This window comes from Alosa pseudoharengus, unplaced genomic scaffold (genome assembly GCF_046254945.1).
Source record: "Alosa pseudoharengus isolate Yale_2024_CS ecotype anadromous, Long Island Sound unplaced genomic scaffold, YU_APseudo_1.1 YU_APseudo_1.1_scf_14, whole genome shotgun sequence".
Classification (NCBI taxonomy): domain Eukaryota; kingdom Metazoa; phylum Chordata; class Actinopteri; order Clupeiformes; family Clupeidae; genus Alosa; species Alosa pseudoharengus.
Genome location: NW_027468609.1, coordinates 38,318,028 through 38,342,614, shown reverse-complemented (window position 1 = coordinate 38,342,614; position 24,587 = coordinate 38,318,028). Strand labels below are relative to the sequence as shown.

General features: G+C 40.2%; 1 protein-coding gene across 2 annotated transcripts in view; it reads left to right on the top strand.

Moving 5' to 3' along the window:
- The window catches only part of jak2a (Janus kinase 2a), a 136,696-nt gene that overhangs the window by 37,980 nt on the left and 74,129 nt on the right, over nt 1-24,587 (top strand). The window contains exons 5-8 of one of the 2 annotated variants that reach the window (XM_076284901.1): nt 3,672-3,789; nt 6,324-6,469; nt 12,214-12,502; nt 21,506-21,625. In XM_076284901.1, the coding sequence (XP_076141016.1) occupies nt 3,672-3,789; nt 6,324-6,469; nt 12,214-12,502; nt 21,506-21,625 (673 nt within the window). Of the gene's footprint in view, nt 1-3,671; nt 3,790-6,323; nt 6,470-12,213; nt 12,503-21,505; nt 21,626-24,587 lie in introns of those variants that run through there. The other variant, XM_076284902.1, reaches the window with a different exon arrangement.

Here is a 24,587-nt window from a genome sequence, read left to right as displayed (position 1 = left end):
CGTTAATCTCGCGATAAAAAAATTGACGCCGTTAAAATAGGTTTATGTAACGCCGTTAATAACGCGTTTAACTGACAGCACTAATTAATACTTATATTTTGACATTTATCTCACCACTGCAAGCTGGCAGCTCGACTTGCCTTTCATGTGTGTGTAGAGCAGACTGTCCTGAATCTGGCAATATCATTGCCATGGTGGAGGGATTCTCTGGGGCTGAGCAATTTACAGACGTGGTGTGCGTCTTACAGAAATAAATGGCATTTTTTATTTAGTGAATAAAAATGACCTTTCTGCGCTCCATATCTGTGACACGAACTGATCTGACCTGACTTGACCTGAGTTTACGTGTTAGCCTGTGTGTGCCTATGGTGTCTGCACTCATAATGATTCTCTACAACTTTTTACTGCATTGCCATGAACAAAGTAAAGGCAAAAAAGGTGTTTCTTTGTCAAACAAATTGGGATGCAATGTGAGCCTTGACTTTGATGCCATGCAGGAATTTGCTAGGATCTCAAAACCGGATTATGAACATTCTTTGCCATATAGAGAAACACACAATAGCGTTGGATTATAAACATGCTTTGCCACAAATACAGACAAAAACGTGAGGTAAGTCGAGCTATATGAAGTTATTATTTTGCTGTCACTTTGTCTGTTTAATAACCCAGAAGGATGTACTTGGTATCAAATGATAGCTCTGTCTCCTCTTTCATCTGACATGCGTGGCATATCTATCCGATCACGGGTCCGCGAGTGCTCCTACACACAGTTGCGTGCCTTGCAGTGCTGAAGACGCATCCCGTTCACTTTACATGGGCTTACGTCATCTGTTGCCGAACTGAATTGTGGGTCCATTGCGTCGCGTTGCTCCCGTCGCTCGCGTTGAGAAGTTCAGCTGTTGCTGCACTGACGGACGGCACCGGCCAATCAAGCCAATCGACGGACGGCACCAGCCAATCAAATTAAGGTTATACCTTAAGGGCTCTTACAGAGTCAACGCATCGCTACGCATACGCGCCCGCAAGGCTACGCATCACTACGCTTCGGCCGCCATTATGCGTCGATGCGTAGCAAAATGTGTCATCCCAGTTTTTGATACGCGAAGAAGGTTTAAATACAATGGCCAGCGAAGAGGAAAAATTATGCAAGCTTATCTTTCTTTTACGGTCTATGGAGCTCCGCATTGTAGGTCACATGGTATTCATTGTGTATAACATGATTGTCACTTGGAGGAGACTTCAGACTTGTAGATAACTTACGTTAGTATAGTTAGCTAATCGCTGCTAACGTGCTAGCATCGTCACTCAGAAAAGCATGAGGCTGTGCACAGTTGTGTACATGTATTCACCATAAATTAATAAAATTGAAGTGCCTCTGCAATGTAGGCTATGTTTCCGTTATACATCCGTATTTACAGTAGCCTAAGCCTACCATGTTCCTTACATGACATGACCCAGTGTTCTTGTAACATGCAGTCAATCTAGCACAGCGAATCACACTCACCTCCCGTTTAAGTTTGTCACCCAACAAAGCTAGATATTAATTTTTATACGTCCATGTCAATCTTTTTGATGATTCTAAATTAAATCTGATCCGTGGCTCTCCAAAGAGCCATTGGGGTGTAACTTTTACAGACAGCCTGAATATCACTCGGAATGTCAGTCACCAGTGACTGCTACCCCCTGTTGCGTGAGCGATGTATTGCATTTCACCTATCGCTAGCGTTGCTTGCTCGCGTTGACTCTGTAAGAGCACTAAGTCATTTGCATAGCTACCGTCGGGAACACCCACTGGCATGCGTTGACGGAACGCAGCTGTGTGAAGAAGCCCTAATTCAAACGAGAGTAATGGGTGTGTAGCGTTGGTTTTTGTACATGACATTATTATTTTGCAGTCACTTCGTCTGTTTTCATAAGCCAGAAGGATCGACATCTTTCATCTGATATGCTTGCCATATCTATGCGATCACGGGTTCGCGAGTAATTTAAACAAGAGTAATGGGTGCGCTGGTGAATGCAGAGAAGTATAGACTAGGGGTGGGCGATATATATCGTCTGCGATAATATCGTGATTGTTGTTTTAACGATGTGCAAATTGACATTATCAAGTATTTAAATTACTTATGGGGAAAAAACACTCGAAATCACGCATTGAAGACTCATACATTCCCAGGAGGTGTATGCGGGAGAAGCCTCTGGCTGCAGCAGAGCAAGTGTCACGTGATCACTAGTGGGTCACACAACGTTGTCACACGCACGCCTAATGTTTATTTTGTGCTGCGAGAGTAGACTACTTGGGATTTTATGCGGCTACTTGTGTTCAAGTAGCATTGATGAGACCTTCATGTTTTTTCCTACACGGTATTATATGGAGAAAACATAAGCCTTTGAGTATTTTAATAGTCAGTTGTATACAAAGAACTATTCTCATGCAACTCTTTTGTAAATGGACTGAAGTTCCCTCTAAATATCTACATTTACCGATTATGCTAACCGTTAGCATCTCTACGGGATTTCTCATATACATTAGCCATAAGCTAACACATTAGTTTCTTTTCTGTAACTTAGATAGAGATAGATAGATAGACACTTTATTGATCCCCAGGGGAAATTCAAGTTGTAAATTCAACTTGGAATGCTAGCCTACATGATTGCTCTTAAACAAAACATCGAAGGAAATAACTGAGATGTACTCTGTTGGGCTGCTTAGTTTTACAGTGAATCCTATGTAAAGGTTTGAAAGGAACTTCAGCTTCAGACTTGGGAAACTGTTCATCTATTCATGAACAAGGCCTTTTCATCTTCTCTAATGTAGCTGGCTAGACCATGTCATTGCCACACACACAAGTGGGGGCAGAATTGGAAATGTGTCATAGAGTGACAATGCATTGGTTGATTTGGTTAAAAAGTCACAGGTTGGGTTATTGGTTCTTATTGTAATGATGCTATTCATAAATAATGAGCTGTAAACTCAGACTTTAACAAAAACAATTTTTTAAAGGATATCGACTAATTATCGTTATCGTCAAAATCACACAAAAAAATCGAGATATTATTTTTTGTCCATATCGCCCACCCCTAGTATAGACTGTAAATATGATGCAATTTGATTTAATTTCATGATTTTTTTTTTTATTTTCATACTTGAACGTACAGACAAGTGCTTGGTCTCGTTGGAAAGCCCCACTTCTGTTCGGTGACGCAATAAAGGTTTCATCTCGCTGTGATGAACAGTTGCAGAGCAATGTAACAGAGAAGAAAGGGTGTGTTTTTTGACGCACTTTGCGTCAATCGGGTTCTAAAGGTTAAAGACTTATATTTTATGAATGACGTCCATACGCACGGGCAAATATTTTCTGCTGAACTTTTATTGTACATGCATCAAATGGATGGATATGAGGCTCTGTGATACAATGGTATTCCCTAATACACTGGCCATTTGCATGTATTGTTCAGGAATGGATTGAGGAACATGAAGAGAAATTGGCTCCTCAAAAAGAGTGTTTTTGAGAAAAGCTGTGGTCTTTAATCCCCAAAACCCCACTTTCTCCTTAGAAATCTGTTAAAGGCTTATGTACAGCACTCACTCTATGCATAAGGAATGCCGTGCAATTTCAGCTTGTATCTCACTGTAGTCTTTTGCCTCCTTCCTTTACTCTCCACTATTACAGGTTTTATTTTCCTAGCTGGCACAGCAGTGGGCCTGGCAGTGCCCATCGCTATGGAGTAACCAAAGGCTCAGAAACCCCTGTTTTAGATGATACAGTCATGGCTTATCTATTTGCTCAGGTAAGAATGTGTCTGCTCAAGCAAACATCAGTGCATTCAGCATTTTTTCTCAAACAATTAGGCCAGGGGTCTTCAACCTTTTTCAGCCCAAGGACCCCTTGGATGAGGGAGACACACACACTCCCCCCTACACATGTTAACATGTACATTATCTGTAACATGGATGCTTTATAGAACTCGTTTCAATTTATTCTGTTTATTATTGATATTTTTTCTACCTTAAGATGATGAATCACGGGGAAACTTGCGGTGGTTTTGCTAACAAGTTGCTAGTTTTCTGTTGCCCTCATTACGGTAGTTGCCCAAAAAATGCCCCATGTATCATCAGCTTTACAGTTAGCCATCACATTTTTATTAAGGAGGGACAAAGAATTAAGCTTGAGTATGGATGCAATATCTCATAGCCTACCTAGTGAGAGGTCTGACCCTGATGAGTGGCACAGATTCTGGGGCAGATGGCGGTAATATGCTTTGACGCAAGATACCTAGATGGTGCACATGTTCCTACGATGATCACATGATTGCATGAAGACTCATAGGTAGCCTATATGTTATTTTATAAACTAATAGAAAGCATATTTTCTACGTTTATGTAGCCTATAGGACGTTTTTAATTTTTGGAAGTGGAAAAAAAATGCTTCAGATGAAATAATTTGGCGGACGCCCGGCAGTTCCTCTGCGGACCCCTTAGGGGTCGCGAATCACTGAATTAGGCTTAGGGGATGGAGTTAGCCTGACGAGCCAGACCCACATCAAGATGTAGGGTTTGGGAACTCACCATTGGCTGTGCTGAATCCGACGGGCGGGATAAACGGTTGTCTTTCAAATTCCCTCTGCACGCGCTACAACTCATGAGTCCCATGCGTTTTCCCATCAGCGGAGCTAGTTGATCAACCTTTTGCCAACTTAAAAAAAAGCTTTACTCGAGACGCACTGTTTGCCAGCAGCAGCATCCATCTTCTTTGTTATCAAGTAGCAGGGATTTCACGCGGAACCGTCGCAAGTCAGTCGTCATTATGTTAAGCCCGCCCGCCGACTCCATACACAATGTGATTGGCCTGATTGAAGTTTGATTTTTCCAGCTCGCAAGCCAACGGAGAGTTGCTAGACTACCCTGCCTACAAATTACATTTGCTGCCGCTAGGGTGCGTCTAGATTTCTAGGCTAGGATGAAGTAGGAGATGGAGACAAATTGTCAAGCGTGATTTATTTTGGCAGAGAGAATGTGCAGGACTGGGCGCCGGTCATATTTTGTACCGCTCTGCGTTGCATCTAGTTAAATTTGTACTTTAAAATGTGCAGATACTCTGTAATACTAGGGAAATTGAGGTGGTTGCTAGGATATTGCCAAGGTATTGTGGTTGCTATGCTGGTTGCTAGAAGGGACACATGGATAGATATAGTAAGATAGAGAGATTAATGGTTGTAGCAAGATGGGAAGCTGGATGGGTGAGTATGGAAATTGCCATGTATCAATCTTTTGTTGAATGTTTTTTTGGGTGATATGAAAAATGCACATCTCTGACTTAAATGTTTTATTTAAATACCTTCACTCACATGCAAATGTTAAATACTCTACTCATTTTTAAAAGTGTAGCACTGTAGCTGCCTGGTTGCTGTAGCTGTTGGCAGCAGCAACTTTTTTTATGTACCGACAGTACTCGGTGACCTCGAGAAACACAGATGTATGTGAACAATTGCTGGAGTTTTTATTTAAGGCCTCCACAGGCCTCCTGTGGCCAACATAGATCATAGATAGATAGATAGATAGATAGATAGATAGATAAATAGATAAGTGATAGATGCAAAGAGGTGGGGCTAACTCAAAATTGGCGAATGTGAATGGTGTGCAATAAAAAATGACATGGAAGCAACAAATTCATGGATTGATTAAAATATGCATAGAACAAAATATTTTTGTCTTTTAAATTTCATTTCAAAGTTGAAAGTCTGCTGATTATTCCGCTTATTATACGGCTACTTGGACTTCCAGTATGAGTGGTGCCGAGTGAGGTTGCAATTTTTGAGCTCTAGCTGGAATTGTACATTTTGTATATTAGCCAGATTTAGTTATGTAATCGAAGCCTACAACATAGTGTATATGTCTTCATAATAACGTCCATTGCGCAACTTTCGTGACTGATTGCATTTTGTGCCCGCTACGCTACCCTTTTTTTGTTTTTCTTTTGAAACTATTTTTAGTTTTGTCTGTATTCTTTTTATCTGTTTTACTAATCTACATTAACACTTTTCAAATGTTGCATCATATCTTTGTAATCTGGCATCATCATTGTCAATTGTCATTCACCGAAAACTTTGTTGTTTCACTGTCATTGGATGCAGTTGTGTAAAAGCCAATAAAAAATAATTGAAATATAAAGTTAAAAGTCTGCTTATGCTACATAGGCTTAATGGGTACACTTACCCAGATAGATAGGTCTAGCATTTGACCCATCCATGTTTAGTAAACAAACGCATGTGACTTGTGTTGCTCTCATATATCTTATTAACCTTATCTTTCCTTTTTCCCTCAGTGGAGGTGTGATTTTCTGAATGGGTGGTTCAGCGTTCCAGTTAGTCATGAAGCTCAAGAGGAATGTCTGGGAATGGCTGTGCTGGATATGATGAGATTGGCTAAAGAGAGGGGCCAGTCTCCTGTGGACATTTACAATGACAACAGGTAAGGATAGGATTTTGATCCTGATAAATATTACATTTATGTCTTAAAAACCATTTTGTACAAAAGAGATGCATTGAGTGGGTTAGGGTAAGATTGTGCCTGATTGTGAGGGATATGAATATAGCACTTACAGGATAATTGGAGGTAATTGGAAATTAAACTTCTATATACCTCTTTATTATACGGCTCTTCACAATGCTAGTACAGCACTCCATTTACTTGAATGGGATTTCCCAACGTTCTACGATAAAATACAGTAAATTCATGTATTTACCTAGCCTGGTCCTTACCGCCTGTGACTACGTTTCTCTTCGTCATACAGTCTGGAACAAAGTAATAATAATCTGTCTCCGTAATGGGTGGATGGTTATTTTGAGGTTTAAAATCATTGGAGTTCCCTTAACCAATCAGCAACGTTTGGTAATGACGTATGCTGTGCGCCGGAGTTCAGGCTTTTACGCTTACCACTTCCGCTTCAGGCTCTTACGCTTCCCACTTCTGCTGCTCTCAGTAGTAAACAGACCACTGGCTAGTATGCAGGCTACCTGACCGCCAGGGCAGTCTCTTCGTAGTGGATATATCTCTAACTTGCGCCAGCCACAGACCGAGAGTTGTATACCAAAAGCGTCACGTCGCCGAGATTATATCAGCTCTTGTCACACGCCAGTTTTCCCTCTTATCTCTTCTCGCCGCTTATCAGACGATTGTTGTTCTACGCAGCCCGGTGACTTCGTCGGAGCTTACTTCGTTCTCCACGGGCTGTTCAGACTACACTCTCGGATAAGTTGGATTGTACTGACGACCTACGTGTTATTTAACCTGGAGCTTGCTCAGTTAAACTAACAGTTGTTCGGCATAAAACAACGCAGCCTACCTTGAGCCACGCTCGGTGACTGGCTAACGTTACTGTCCACAAGCACGGTAGCCTCGCCTGGAGCCCAGCTCGGCCACAGGCTAGCCTCTGTCAAACACAAACACGGAGCGGTTTACCTTGAGCCCAGCTCGGTAACCGCTAGTCCCAGTCAAGCACAATCACAGCAGCCTTGCCTTGAGCTCCGCTCGGCAACCGGCTAGCTCACGTCAAGACACACCACCTCGCCTTGAGCCCCGCTCGGTAGGGTAGCTAGTAGCTAACATTCCATTCCTTAAGTAGGCCTATGCCGCATTGATTTTGTTAAGGTAATTTGAGAGTAGAGGGAGAATAACGAGCAGCAAACGTGATAGTAGTGATGCATGTAGTACACTTGTGCGTTTCGGTTTAGCTATCACCATCTGATAAATCAAACTTTTCCCAAAGCCAGTTGGAAGGAGAGTTATACGTCCTTGCCATTTATAAAATTGACAAGACAAGCCTCTTGCTCCTGCTTAAATTGCGTGATGCCCTCGAGAGTTGCGACAACTTCGCGGATAGCTTCTAGCGTCTCTTCCTCCGTCGCCATTGTTGCTGTGCTGTTGAACTACAAGCTTCGCTGGACTACAAGCAACTCGGCAGGCAAGTTCCGCGTCATCACTCAACTGTTCGCTGATTGGCGCGGTCGTACGCGAGCCGCATACTGTGGGTTGGGCCAGACTACGTGCGAGGCTGAAATCAAATTTTGGCCGGAAGTACGTAGGATGGTAACACCAGGCTAGTATTTACCGCTGCAATCATATAATTATCGCTGTCAACGACAATGGGTTTGTGCCTCTGATTTACGTCTTTCATATCTCTCCGCAAGTAGTCCGGTCACTTCTATGAAGTGAAACTTCATTCACAAGTGAAAGCAGATCAGCTGTGTTCTAAAGAATTTCTGAAGTTCAGCGTGTGTTGCGAACTATTTGGTGCCGTTTTAGAGATTTACCGATAACCATGTATTCCATCCGTGTTATGTACATATTATAGGTGGTAATGTCTCAAAAGCATACTGATAATCAATATAAACAGTTCACACTTCACAGGTACCATAAAAGTTAACTAAGTGAAGTTTGGACTGTTTTTTGTTGTTGTTTTTTTTCATATAATTTTAGAATTGCACAGGTTTATTTAAAGTGGATAAAGGGTTTAGCTTAATGCCCGTGGGTCATTCCACGCCAACTCAGCCACCCATGTACATGACACCTCTCAGATTTTGTTGAAAAGCGGTGAATATATGCCTAATGTTACCAAACAAAGGAATCTGAAGTTTCAGGTCAATATCTCGAACGGTTTGCCTGTGGCGTCTATTTGAATTTCGGGTGCCACGGCCCTAATTGATACATTGGAATTTCACATTTCATCTATTGCCATTTTTGGAAGCCCATAATGTCTGTTCTAAGTGGTAGAGGGCTGGAAACTGGTGTGGTAGTTCACTGTAGCCTGTACTACATAATTCTGGAGGCAAAATCAATATTCCTTACTGTTTGGGTGAGAGGTGGGTCACCAAAGTCCTAAAAAATTTTGATGGCATGTGTGATTTTTCACTTTTTGGGTGGCCCTAGCACCACAATTAATGATCATATTTATTCTAAACAGGATTATTTGTTATATGTGGGAACCTTGCTCTTGCCAAAATTAATTTGAAGGGTATGGTACCACTGGTGGGGGTTTCATGGGGGTCCAAAAAAACCCTCTCCGGCAGATGTGACTCTTTTGGAACCCCATATTTGGACCCCAAAATAAAGAATATATATAAAAAATATACCAGATAAAGATACATATTTGTTCTTTCTTTTAATGAAATAACATTTTTGACTATGAAGCTCCATAATATGAATTTTATTCTTCATAATGCACCATTTTGGACATTGTTTCCAGAAGTCTGGAATATAGATCAGGTAGAATTTAGTGATGATAAAGCATGAAAATAGTGGAAATAACTTAGTATTAGGCTATGCTCAGTGATGGCAAACAATTAAATACTGAGACTGTCATGCGATCATGTTCTACTGATAATTTTGCCCGAGGCGTAACGTCTCTCCAGTTCATACGTTTCCTCGTGTTTTTTAATATCTTCTGCACTAACAAAGAAGAATGTAATGTTCTTAATGTTTTTTGCAAGTCGCTTTTTTGCAACTTTGTATGGGAAAAGCCCATGTGATGGAATTGGCGGAACTCTCAAACGTTTTGCAGCAAGAGCAAGTCTTCAGGCCACTGATGCAAACCATATTCTGACACCAATGTTTCAATGGGCAAAAGAAAACATTAAGAACATTACATTCTTCTTTGTTAGTGCAGAAGATATTAAAAAACATGAGGAAACATACAAATTGGAGAGACGTTACGCCTCGGCCAAAACGATCAGTGGAACACGATCGCATGATTGCTTTATACCAATTTCCAAAAATAAGATACGGATAAAAAATAATATCACAGGATACAATATTCACAGATGTCGATGCAGGACAACAATCAGATTCAGAATTCTTGGATACAGGGCTTTTCTCAATACAAAGTACGCTAAAGAACGGTCTCCCGTTCTTGAAAGTTCGAACTTGAAAAGTTAAGATCGTGAGTCCAGACTCTGGAGAACGCGAGGACACAGGACGCTCAATTTGCAGTTTGAGACCGCAGCGTTCTTGCCAACGGCAGCTACTCTCGGAACAGCTCGGGAGTCTAGTCATTTACCTATTGCTCTATTGGTCTACCCAGTATTTCTGACATTTACAATAAAATATATAATTCACCAGCTTGTTTAAGTTTGTTTCTCATTTATTTTTTTAATTAAATATTAACAACAATATATTCACTTGCCGATGGCGGGAACAACGTTTGAAGTTCGCAGTTTAAGTGACAGTTATGATTAACGTTAGTTGTGAAGCCTGTAGCCTACCGTTTATAGCCTAAACATGGATCGGATTGTAGCAGCAATTATGATAGGTAGGCCTATTATGTATCAATGCTGCCATTTCTCTTATGTGAGTCACGGCTGAGCTGACGTAATGCATTGTGGAATCTTCAAGCCACCAAGTCACCACCCGATGCATCCTTGATAAAACCAACGATTCGAGAACACTTCCGGGAATGTTATGCGTTCTTGAATAAATGCGAACTTGTGAATTGGAACAGTACTTCGGCGGTGATTGATGACGTTTCAGAACGATTTTCAAGTTCATGAGAACACAAGTATAGAAAAGAACGCATATTGAGAAAAGCCCACAGACCACCCGGAGGCAGAACACTCGCAGTCAGATCAGCCACAAAACTCAGTTTTCCAGCCAGGAAAATACATTGCCTGTATCTATGATGATGACTGGTTCATTGGAAACATTGTTGAAAGTTCAAATGAACATGGTGACGTTTTTGTGAAATTTATGAAGTGTGTCAACAACATCCTCACATGGCCATCGGACCAAAGACAGATCCCCTGTTGGGTGCCATTCCAACATATAATTTGTTGTGTCAGTGTGCCAGACACCTATGGATGCAGTGCTCACCAATACAAACTTGACCAAAAGGACCATGACAACATGATGCCACTGCTTCCACAATTTCTTGGATAATAGTTAAAGACACTTCAATTTAATTTTCAATTTTATTTGGAGAGTGACAGGGGCAAGGAAAAACTCCCTTTTATTTGTAGTGTTCTAACACCATGTAACATTCTTGTTATTTAGTTCTTTAAAAGTTTGATGGCGGGTCTCTTTCATGGGTGATAAGGGGTTAATCCGTGACAGTCTCAGTATTTAATTGTTTTCCATCACTGAGGATAATACTAAGTTATTTCCACTATTTTCATGCATCACTAAATTTTCCCTGATCTACATTCCAGACTTCTGGAAACAATGTCCAAAATGGTGCATTATGAAGAATAAAATTCATATTATGGAGCTTCATAGTCAAAAATGTTATTTCATTAAAAGAAAGAACAAATATGTATCTTTATCTGGTATAAATCCCATTAGGATCATCAAGTGCCCACATGGTCATTTGGGGGTCCAAATATGGGGTTCCAAAAGTGTCACCTCTGCCGGAGAGGGTTTTTGGACCCCCATGAAACCCCCACCAGTGGTACCATACCCTTCAAATTAATTTAGGCAACAGCAAGGTTCCCACATATAACAAATAATCCTGTTTAGAATAAATATGATCATTAATTGTGGTGCTACGGCCACCCAAAAAATGAAAAATCACACATGCTGTCAAAATCTTTTAGGACTTTGGTGACCCACCTCTCACCCAAACAGTAAGGAATGTTGATTCTGCCTCCACACCAGTTTCCAGCCTTCTACCACTATTAGAACAGACGTTATGGGCTTCCAAAAATGGCAAAGGATGAAATGTGAAATTTCAATGTGTCAATTTAGGGCCGTGGCACCCGAAATTCAAATGGACGTCACGGGCAAACCGTTTGAGATATTGACCTGATGAAACTTCAGATTCCCTCGTTTGGTAACATAAGGCATATTTTCACCGCTCTTCAGCAAAATCTGAGAGGTACCATGTACATGATACCCTGATAATGGCTGTTTTCACATGGAATGACCCCCACACAATTTTATCTTCTTTAGTGCTTTGAATGGCTGCAGTGCTGGAAAATGTGCTACATAAATAAATATACCTTACCTTACCTAATTACCTTTTTAATTACTATTATTTAATTTATTCTTTAAAACTGAGCTGGCTCTTGATCACAAGAAATATATTTACTGATAAATCCTTTTAGGAGTAAATAAATTTGAACTTGAACTTGAACTTACCTTACCTTACCTTATTGCAGGAATATGCAACAAAGTGCATTCTGTTTTCTCTACTCGCACGTCTTACTTACACAACTTTTTTCCTATAGCTACAAATCTTTTTTGCCCAAGGATATGCGTGCTCACATTCAAGACTACCACTTTGTGACGCGCAAGAGAATCCGATACCGCTTTAAGAGGTTCATCCAGCAGTTCAGTGAGTGCAAGGCAGCTGCCCGCGATCTGAAACTCAAGTATCTGGTGAACCTAGAGAGCCTTCAGCCTACTGCCTTCTCTGAGAGATTTTGTGTTAATGAACACACAGCTGGAGATGTCACCATTGTTGTCACTGCTAACCATGGCATTCAGTGGTTCCAAGAAAATGCCAAAGAGGAGCAGGTACCTTTCATTCTGTTTTACTGATTTCTCCACTATTACATGAACCTGTTAGGCATAAGAGAATACAAGATTGTGTTGTTTTGTGAAGTCTCTTTGAAAGGCAGTTTACTTTAAAAAAAATGGTTCATATTACCGGTAAACTATTTGTCAACTATTTGTCTATTAGCAACCTCCATATGTGCCACCATATCAACACCTTAGCAACCATCACAATTACCCTAGGAATATTAATACAAGCCACTTTCCATCCAACTTTCTCTCCATCCATCTGCTTCCAACCATATATTTATCCATTAACATATAGTCCTATCAACAACCATTAAATGATCAACCTATACACATCCATTAAATTATTTCTCTATCAACATTCATACATTCATTAAACTAGCTGTCTATCAACATCCATTAAAGCATGTCAATCTAGCAACCACCATAGCAACCAATGATTACCCTAGCAACCACTTTATATGGCAAGCAACCACCATGAGTACCCTAGCAACCACCATAGCAACCAACATGATTACTCTAGCAACCAGAATAGCAACCATTTTATTTGGCATAGCAACCACCATATGTACTCTAGCAACACCCTAGCAACCGTCTTAATTACCCTAGCAATAACCTAGCAACCACCACTACAAATTAGCATAGCAACCTATAATAGCAAAACATTAAATTATCTGTCTATCAGCATCCACTAAACTATCTACCTATAAACATCCATTTAACTGTCTATTTGTCTATTAACATCCATTAATCTACCTATCAACATCCATTAAACAATCTGTCTATAAACATCCATTAGACTATGTGTCAACATCTATTAAACTATCAACATTCATCAACATCCATGTCTAATTCAATTACTACTTAGCAACCTCCATAGCAACCAACATGATTACCCAAGCATTTAGGGCTGCACAGTTATTGTAATCACAATATGAACCAACGCAAAATCGAATCTCAAAAGCTACAAATAATAATGCACAGTTAATTTTGTCACATTTCTGACTTTTATATTAATTTCATCCTCCTTGACTATGCCACTTCTGGTTGGTGGATGTGCATAGTGTGTGAGGGGCACAGAAATTCTGATTGGTGAGCTTTATAGTTGGTCTGGGATGCTGTGCTTCTTGTGCACCAAGCGTGCTCACCAATCAGAGGTGGCACAAATTAGAGACATTTGGAATACTGAACTGAATCATAGGGCTGGGCGATATAAACGGTATGCGATAAAAATTTGGCCAACGATAGAGATTTTTGTTATACCGGCATATTGCGATAGGTCATTATGTCATCAAATTGCAACACGCTTGGCCTGCCGGGACCGGCAGCAACCACGAGGAGGCCACAGGTGTGGAAAAATGGCAGCGAGCGGTGAAGGTATTGTAACGATTTGATAGCGACACAGACAGTTGTCCAATCAAAAGGTTTATTAGCTGAGAACGAGAGCAGGGACACAGACCCAGAACACAATACACACGGAGCAGGTAAAGTACACACACACGCTACACATACAGGGGTGGACGCAGCCCCCCACATAAAAAGGATCACACACAAGGGAGAACTAAAAGGGAAACATGTCATGATAAAGACGCTAACTTTAGACTTATAACTTAGGAGAAATACAGACATAAACCCCCAAACAGGGTAGGAATTTCACGACGGCCACGTCGTTGCCTCTTGCGTTGGCCGTGAGGCCCCTTTGAAAATCAGAGGTTTACAGGCCACGGTGGCCTTGGTTCTTTCAATATTCTGCTTTGCGTCCTACTAATAGCGATTTTTATTTAGCCTGTGTGGCCTGTCAAAATAATCTAAGCATTCACAGCGCAAATTAATTGAGTATTTTACGCAGTGGAGAAAGTGCGTCCAAATTCCATTCATCTCAGTTGAACTACTCGCGAAGTAGCCTATTCATCACACAGACATCACAAGTATCACATGAAAGAGCTTTTTCTCAGCTTTTAAACGATGTTACCCGATAATTGCTTAGTTGAACGGTTCGCGAGAAAAGTAAATAATATAATTCAATTTAATCTACTGAAGGTTTTGCGTCCCATGATCTCCCAACCCATTCATCTCGGATACTTCACGAACCCTTCTTTTAACACACGACAAACCTCATATCAAAATAAACAGCAGACCTTACCTAACACAAAGGTGTAAAGCAGTCCCCTGTACAGTTAGCCGTTCCAGAGTAAACCAGTTTTGAATTTGTAGTAAATTTCGACATGCATGGATGTCTCCAAATTTGGGCTTTAAGTTTTACAATGTGTTTAAATTGTTCCACATGATTTCATAACGGGCCAAATACAAAATAAATGTTACAAATATCGCCTAGATATTGGTAAATCAGAGGACAGCTGACTGAGTTTGTGAAAGTAACCTTAGCCTAATGATCACAAAATGCTAAGCATGCATCTAGGCTATTTGAGTTTCTTAAAGCTGAGCTGTGGTTAAATTGTTCAATACATGATTTTATAACAGGCCAAATATAAAATAAATGTTATAGCCTAGATATCTGTAAATATTAGATGATCAGATGATTTACAGTTCTATGTAATATGTCATGTTTCATGTTTTTGTAATGTTTCATACAGTGATGTCTACTGCAGTGAATAGGCTAAATAAAACTTTGATCATTTTTATAGCCAATACATTTTTAAATAAGTAACAATCTTGACTATTTTATGCAAGAACCTGCTAGACCTATATTGGAATTCACACACCAAATTATACCGCAATATATACCGTTTACCGTATGTGTCCCAAATTATACCGCAATATGAATTTTAGGCCATATCGCCCACCCCTACTGAATCAATTCATTGACATTCAAAAATCATATTGCAATCGCAATATCTGTCAGAAATCATATCACAATTAGATATTTTCCCCAAATCGTGCAGCCCTAGCAACACCTATCTAATAACAACATAGTGTAATCTACACTAAATGTAACTCATTTTAGCCCCTTTCTCTTTGCCTACATTATCTGCTTTAACTATACATGATGCTACATTAGATTTTTTGTATCTTCATGCTCTGGTAATTCCTTGGAATTGCATTTCTAGTTAGTGTTTATTCACCTGTTACTTCAAATCATTGGGTGTCCATTAACTTAGAATTAGCCCTTAATACCTACATAGGGAGTGGTTCCCCATCCATAGAGCTCACAGGGCCCTACTTTGAATGTTGGGTATATGTCAATGTCCATGTCAATTAAATTATATAGCACTTGTACAATCACAGTTACAAACATGCACATTAGTTACAAACAAGCAGATAAAAGCAAACCTATGGTTGACACGTTAACCAGTGGGAGTCCACTTCTGATGACGTCATTGATCTGAACCTATCTCCAATCACCTGTTTAAGGGGAATATTTTGCATGCCTTAATCCTATGTACGGCCTTCTCTGCAATATATTATTTTTCTTTCAACATTCTGAAGCGACCATTTGGACAGATTCAGGAGTCAATGAGAGAGAAAGGGTTAACAACAACAACAACAACAACAACAAAAAGTAAAAATAGATCTGCCAAAAAAGAAGGAAGTAGGGGCCAGCCTGAAATGAAGGGTAGAACATTCCAGAGTTTAGGGGCAACCACTGCAAAAGGACAATCTCCTCAGTATTTCATATTGGGGACAGTTAGGAGAAATCCCGTTGAGGATCTGTGTGTTCTTGCTGGGGTATAACTATTGAACAGATTTGAAAGGTAGGTAGAGGCATGACCTTTTATGAGATTTATAAGTCAACAGTAAGATTTTAAAGTTAATCCTGTAATGCACTGGATGCCAGTAAATGGAGACTGGATCATTTTGGACCAATTGCAAGTGAGAAAGGCTTGGCTAACACCAGCATAGAGGGAGTTACAGTAATGTCTCTTAAACACCCTAACACAACCAAAATGTATAATTTATCTTAAATCAATACATTGTACACTAGTGCAATCGGGTGCTTCTAATTGACTGTGGTGCAGCTCCTATAGTAGAGTTTCTGTGGGCCAAGGCTCTTTGTCACATAATCATTGTCTAATTAAACTAAAGCTAACTTTTGTAGTAACGCACCCCAGAGCCGATACCTGATCCGATCTGTGATATTGGTGGGTCTTTCCCACTTATGATTTCCATTTGACTGTCATGACATTAAAGTAAAATTTAAGAATATTAAATGCAGGGTTCCCACACAATTAAAGTCATGGGATTTTGTAAAGTCTATTCCAGACATGGAAGGTCAGGGAATTTTAGCATGTTTGGGGCAAAGTCATGGAATATCAGGGAATTTGTTTACAATGTACTTGCCAAAATACATTCATAAAAATATATGTCCATGCAGAATTGGTGTACAACCCCAAATCAGAAAAAGTTGGGATGTTGTGTAAAATGCAAATAAAAACAGAATGTGATAATAAACACGTCTTGTAAACCCATATTTAGCAGCAACAGGGACATAGACAAATTGTCAAATGTTGAAAATGAAAATTTGGATTATTTCATGGAAAATATATGTTCATTTTGAATTTGATACCAATAACATGTTTAAAAAAAATGTTGGGACAGGGAATGTTTACCACTGTGCTGCTTTTACCTCTTTATTTAAAGGGACATTTCACCCATTTACATTAAGCTTTGTATAGTTAAAAACCCAGTCATATTTTTGAATGGTCGTACATCATTCCCTCATTTTCCCTTCGGGATCAATAAAGTATCTATCTATCTATCGAAAAATAAAAAATAAACTGTATTTTTGGCTCATGTGGATGAAAGCCAACAACTCCCACACTACATTCCCACACTACATTTTGGCATTAATAAGGATTCTAACATTAAAACGGTCATTGCAGCATTATGTAGCATTCAATCTTGTGGCCATATATCGAAGGTCCTGTTCTTCATATGGAATTTTTCAAAAATCTCTATTTTGCGAACTATCATTAGGCTACTTGTACGCACAAAAACACATTTTACATATTTCCATGTCAGATGACCCGCGAATTGACATTTAACTAATGTGCGACTAATTTGAGAGTAACGTTAGGCTACTTATCTTCAAACTGATTTCGCGAGACCCGGTCCCTAGCTTGAGCCGGCCAGGACTCTTCCTGCTAATCGACAGGCAGGTCTTGCTGGTTAACAGAACAATATACATATTTATCTCTGTAGACATGTAAAACCTGTATTCGTCCAACTATACACTGTACATTATGTAAGGGATAACGGCCGCCGAGGTGTCCTGTTATACGGAATTAATGGACGAGGGTGAGGGGCAAAAAAGGGGAGTTGCCTCCACCCGAGTAAACACTGGAAACACGCGGTTCCAGTAAACACTGGAAATGCGGTTCTGTTTAAAAAGAAGCTCACTAGTTCAGCTTGTTGTACAACTTTAGCATGGACAGTTAGCTTGTTTACAGTTGATTCCATTGTTGGGAAGCCTGCAACCAAAGATTCTAGAGCGCTGCAACCGTCGTCCTACTATGGTTGTTAAATTACCATTCATAAGCATTGACATGGAACGGTGTCCTGTTATTCAGAATTAAAGGCCACCCGCCAGCCAATCAGAAAAGAGTATTTCTTCTCTCCGGGTGATAATAGTCTCTATTGTATACACAACCATACCTGCACTTGGTATTTAATGCTTCTTTGCACTTCTGGTTGAATGTCAACTGCATTTCATTGGCTCTGTACCTATACTTCCTCGCTGTATTGCGGCTCATACAGGTAATCACGAGCATCAGATTCACACACCAGATCTTCAGAATCCCCATTTGCCATATCAGTTTCAAAAATACCATCCGCCATTGTCGTTACTTATCAGCTTTCTCCGCAGACCAAGAGCCTAGCCTGTTAGCTTAACTTAGAAAGATGGCGGATATTGGTTTTAGTTTCTTAGATTAGATTTTAGATTAGATTCAACTTTATTGTCATTTAGCAGAGTATAGGTACAGAGCCAATGAAATGCAGTTGACATTCAACCAGAAGTGCAAAGAAGCATTAAATACTAAGTGCAGGTATGGTTGTGTATACAATAGAGACTAATAATGTACAGTGTATAGTTGGATGAATACAGGTTTTCCAGATGACATGTCTACAGAGATAAATATGTATATTGTTCTCTGTTAACCATTTCTTGCCTTGTTTAGCTGTATGTTTTGGATCATTGTATGGTTTAATGGTCCAATGATGCCTATTGGGGCAGGTCTCTTGGCACACTGCCTGATCTTTTCCTCCAGAATCTCAGTGTAGCCTCTTGCTTTAGTGTTACCGTTTACTTTGAGAAGTTCACCAGTTTCCATTGTCTAAAAAAACACCCAAAACTAATACATATCTATAGCTATTCTCCACATTGTGGATGGTGTTTTGATGGTCTTTTGGGTATTGAGTGCCAGGTTATTGTTTTTGCACCACATAGCTAGGTGCTGAACCTCCTTTCTATGCTATTTCATCCTCCTCTCTGATCAGGCCCACCACTGTGGTGTCATCTGCGAACTTGATTATGGCATTGGAGCCATAAACAGGGGTGATGGTGGAGGAGGAGAGACTTCCTAATTTAACAGTCTGGGGTCTGTTAGTAAGGAAGTCCATAATCCAGTTGCAAAGTGAGTTGCTGATGCCAAGCTGGCCTAGCTTGGATATCAGCTTGGAGGGGATCACAGTGTTGAATGCTGAACTGAAATCAATGAACAGCATTCTAACATATGTATTGGGACTGTCCAGATGGGTGAGTGCCAGATGGAGCGCTGTGGAGATGGCATCCTCTGTTGATCTGTTGCGTCGGTAGGCAAATTGATACGGGATCCAGTGTAGCAGGCAGACATGATTTCAGCTGTGAGAGGACCAGCCTCTCAAAGCATTTCACAATAATGGGTGTCAGTGCAACCGGGCGGAAGTCGTTCAGATCTTTGGCTGTGGACTCTTTAGGCACCGGAACAATAGTGGCAGATTTAAAACTGTGGGGGACTGTTGAGTGGGCTAGAGACATGTTAAAGATGTTGGTGAAGACACCAGCCAACTGCTCCGAGCAGGATCACAACACACGTCCGGGAACTCCATCAGGGCCAGCAGCTTTCCAAGCATTCACTCTGCCCAGGATGTCGCAGACCTCTGAGGTGGAAAATTGGAGTATGTCCTAGTCCGGTGAAACAGCTGACTTAAAGGCTGCCTCCTTGTTTTCTCGGTCAAATCGAGCATAGAAGTGGTTCAGCTCGTCTGGGAGGGAAGTAGAGTAGAGTGAAATCCGTATTTCTCCCGTGAGGGAATAATGCACAACCATTCAAAAATATGACTGGGTTTCTAACAATACAAAGCTTAATGCAAATGGGTGAAGTGTTCCTTTAACAAAATTCTGTAAATGTTTAGGAACTGAGGAGACCAGTTGCTAGAGTTTTGAGAATAAAATGTTGTCCCATTACTCCTCAATATAGGATTTTAGTTGCTCAACAGTATGGGGTATTCTTAATCATGTTTTTCATTCCATGATGCACCTAATTTGACAAATCTGGACTGCAGAAAGGGCATTTTAGCACCTGGACTCTTCCTCTATAGAGAAATACTGTTTAAAAATGTGCAGAATTCATTTTGGCACTGTTTTCCTGAAATATTCAAGGTCTTCCTTGGAAAAGACTGCCTGGATGGCAGTATATGTTGCTCAAAACCTGTATACATCATTCAGAATTGATTGTGCTTTGCCAAATGTGCATGGTGCATGATGCCCATGCTGTAAGCACTAATGCTCCTCTACACAGTCATAGATTTTGGATTTCGAACTGAGCACTAAAACAAGTTGGATAGGTTGGATACATGGATAGGCCATCTCCTCTTTAGCCCAGATAACTCCATGATTTCCTAAAACAATGGCCAATTTTGATTGGTCTAACCATATGACCTTTTTCCATGTCACCTCAGTCCATTTTCAACAAGCTCAGGTTCAGGTAAGACGGTGGTATTTTCTGTATCATGTTTCAATACAGTTTTGGCTGTTGCAATTTTGGATGCAGCTTTTGAATTGAGTATCAAACTGTGCACGTAGACAATGGTTATCAGAGAGCCCTGAGCCCATACAAAGACAGGTCTGGAAAGAGGTCTGGTTTTGATGCAGTGCCATTTGAGGTCCAAAAGACCACAACCATCCAATTTGTTTTTCAGCTCTTTCCCTTGTTTGCAAAGATTTCTCTGGATTCTCTGAATGTTTTAATAATATTATGTCCTGTGGATGATGGACTCCCCAAATACTTCACAATTTCATATTAAGAAACATTACAATTACATTGTTTAATCATTTGTGCACACAGGTTTACACAGAGTGATGAATACCCATACATCTTAACTTCTAAGAGACCCTGCCTTTCTGGAATGCTCTTTTTCATACTCAATCGTGTTGCCCGTTACCCTAATTAGTTGTGAAACATTCCTCCTTTTGTTTTCTTTATCATTACACAACTTTTCCAGCATTTTCTTACCCCCGTCCTAACATTTTTTGAAACATGTTGCTGGTATCAAATTCAAAATTAACAAAATTTGTCATTTTCAACATTTGATTTGTTTTCTGTGTCCTTTTTGCAACTAAAAATGAGTTTATGAGATTATTACATTCTGTTTTTAATTCACATTTTACACAACGTCCAAACTTTTTCTGATGTGGGGTTGTATATCTTATTAGATTTACTGCTTGCTTGAGTAGTTGTGGTTAGCCCACTTTGTTTTTGTAATGGCCATTTATTAATCTCCTGCTCTAAAAAAGTAAAAGATTCTTGAATGCTACGCAACTGCTCTGAACTTTTTGCTGGGTATTGTATCATTCATTATATAGTAGGCCATGGAAATTCAGTTTTTGTCATAGAAAGTCAGGGAAAAGTCATGGAATATAACATTTGACAGTCGGAACCCTGTACATGTACAAAAGTGAGAAGAGATATTCAGTTGGTTGCAAGCTATAAATAACCATTAAGATATGTGTACACCAAGGTTGTGTATCAAGTAACTTTTCTTTTATGTCTTTTTCAGGAATATCAGACATACTGTGATTTCCCAGATGTCATAGATATCAGTGTCAAGCAGGCCAGCAAAGATGGGTCAAATGAATGTCGTATAGTAACCATAAACCGTCAGGATAATCAAACTCTGGTATGAATATTCAGTATCTTACACCCTTTGTAAGCTTTCCTGGCATTATTGTCATAGACTTATGTTACTGCAACCTAACAATAATGTAATTACAAGGTCTCTCTCTAACTGCAGCTGCAGTTTTTTTGTTCCCAGCTCAAACACTGTTTTTGTGATATAGCTTTCTCTGCTGCTAGACTCAGCAAAAGGAGCGTACTTTAGATACACCAAAAAGCACGATATGTTCAATTGTAAGACGGCCTTTACAGTGGGCAGTGCTTCGACTTGGCCTGCTTCCCTCGCGGTCCGCTCGCGGGATCACGTGGTATCACGCGACTTTAATTTGTATTTTCCCAGTGACGCTGCAACGACGCTGCAACAACCGGCAGAGGTCTCAAGTGAGCAGGGTGTCTCGTAAAAAGAAATGGAGCTGGAAACCCCTACACAGACTTCACTACAGACTTTAGCAGACTGGTTTAGAAATAATTTAATAGCCAGAAATATGCCTGCCCTGCCCTAATAAAGAAATATTTGGTTAACTGCGAGTGAATCCCGTTTGCAGCCGTAGAAGAAATGCAGGACAAATTAAACATTCTGGTTTTCTCCGAGTGCAACGACGATAGACAGACATCATTTGGACAAAATATAGAGCATATTAACCTCCGTTGCTCAGCCAAATGCCTTCCTGTTACGTCCTGTTATCACGGAGTTACAACGATTTTTGATTTTTGAAGTTTACTTCATTAGCATTTATTTTTTGATTATTAAAGAGTGTTTTTCATTTAAAGCCTTGACTTTGTGCTTATTCAAAAGAGCATTTAGTGCTCTCCCCAATCCCAGACGTTCACATTGCATGTTTGTTTGTAATGGATGCAACCGCGAGATACGCTTGTCATAGGCGCCGATACCGTGGGTGCTCCGTCTCTCGGGCACCCACTGAAAACATCGAGCACCCACGTGTGCCAGCTTACAGTCCCGGCTAAATTTACATTAATTTAAAATCAAACATCGCAGTTTATGTTAAATTCAGCATCTCTCATAATGTGATTGGCTATGTTGCTGTCAATCCCCTACTCCATATACTAACCACCAATGAGAGCGTCTCTCGTATGAAAATTCCTGACACTTCCCACCTGAAGAATTAACGCAAGGCTTTGTCGGGTCTTCAGCCCCGAATGTTTAAAATGTATATAGCCCTGAATATCATTTTAAAAGTAGTCTGACAAAGCTTATTGTTTTGTGACACAGCTAAACACTGGTACCTTATAGAACATCTATAACATAGCCTAGGTGGTCGCAACTCACAAAAGTAAAGCAGATAGAAAGAACTAACGCAAATCTAGCCTACAACACGCAGACAGCTTCATGCGCAGGGGAGAGAGCGCGCGCGCACAGGTGCTTTATGATTGTTGGCTTCTGATGGTATCTTGCTAATTCACTGAACTGCATTAGGTGACACAAATGGTATTGCCTTTATCTTATAACTCCTTGTCTGAGCGACTACCAGGCCTATGGTTTTGAAAAGTCAGATGTTCCCTGACAAAGACATTCGAAAATTAAGAATGTTTATTGACTTGAAAAATACACAAATTTTTGCAAACTCCCTTCATTCAACCCTTGAAGACATCGCAGTCTGGTGCGCTATGTAAATCGTTTCTCGTACCATTTAATTTCTCAGAATTTAGGTCTACTAGGCCTACAATAACGTCATCACCAAATACATCTTTTATTTTTAGTTGATCAACCACAAAGAGTAGCATATAGGCCAGTGGTCCCCAAACTACGGCCCGCGGGCCGAATACGGCCCGCCAACTCATTTTGGGTGGCCCCCCGAAACATGTCCGTGGTATATAGCATCTGGCCCGCACGGGAGTACGACATCGTCAAACTATAACCGGCGTAATTTCCCCATTCATTCTCTATGGCGAGTCTTAACAGTACACATGTAATACTCTTTTTGTCCACTAGTGGTTGTTTTGGCGCTGTTTTGCGTTTGCCATTGAAAACGGAATGAAATGTAGGCCTACCTGCAAACAATGTAAGAGGCATATGCTGACTGCATCAGTGCTCAAAGTATTCTAAAAGTTTATCAATTATTTGTTAATAGCTAACTAACTTCTATTCAAGTCATATTTCTGGGACTTTCTGGGATAATTATTTCTATTTTTTATTCAGACGTTCAAATGTTCATACAGAGTTCAAAGTTCTCATCAAGTGAGTAAAGGTTAGAATGGTGGTCATTTCAGATGTGTTTGCCAGCACTTCATAAAACTCTCATAGTTTGATAACTTTAAATTATTTGTAGGATATTGCTTGTTCACAACTTGAGCTATGTATGCAAAGAAACAGAGTCTTTTTATTAGTATTATTTCATTTGAGCTACATTTTACACTGATATGGCATGGTGGCAACATAAACACAGCTAGCAATGGTATTAAATTGCAGTGATGATTAAATGTAATGGAATATTCAACTAAGGTAGACTGCTGTTGTTCACAGCATTAAGCTATTTATGGTTGATATACTCCGAGTCTCTGGCCCTCTCTTAGAGCCAGGCATAGTGAACTGGCCCTCGGAAGAAAAAGTTTGGGGACCACTGATATAGGCCTACTGTGCACAGTGCACTGACGACTAGCAGCCCAAGGTAACCAGTTAATGTAGATGAAGGGTAACCACTTGTTTCAGATAGCCTGGACAACATGTTACCTGGGTGTTGCCTACGTTATTAATTAATGGAAGCCTACAATAGTTTATTGATTTGCGTAACATATTAGTTGGCTCAAAGAGTAGGGAATCAGGATGGAGAGAGTCACAGGTGTGTTGCTTTTACGGGATCGAATCCAGTTTAATGCTAGTTTTCAAAACATAGATTTTTTTACATGTCTTTTGTCCGAGTGGCTGTAATGTAGCCGAGCGCTCATGGCGTATGAAAAGCGACTTAAAACCGCCTAAAACGACTTGTTTGTGAATGGCTGACAACTGC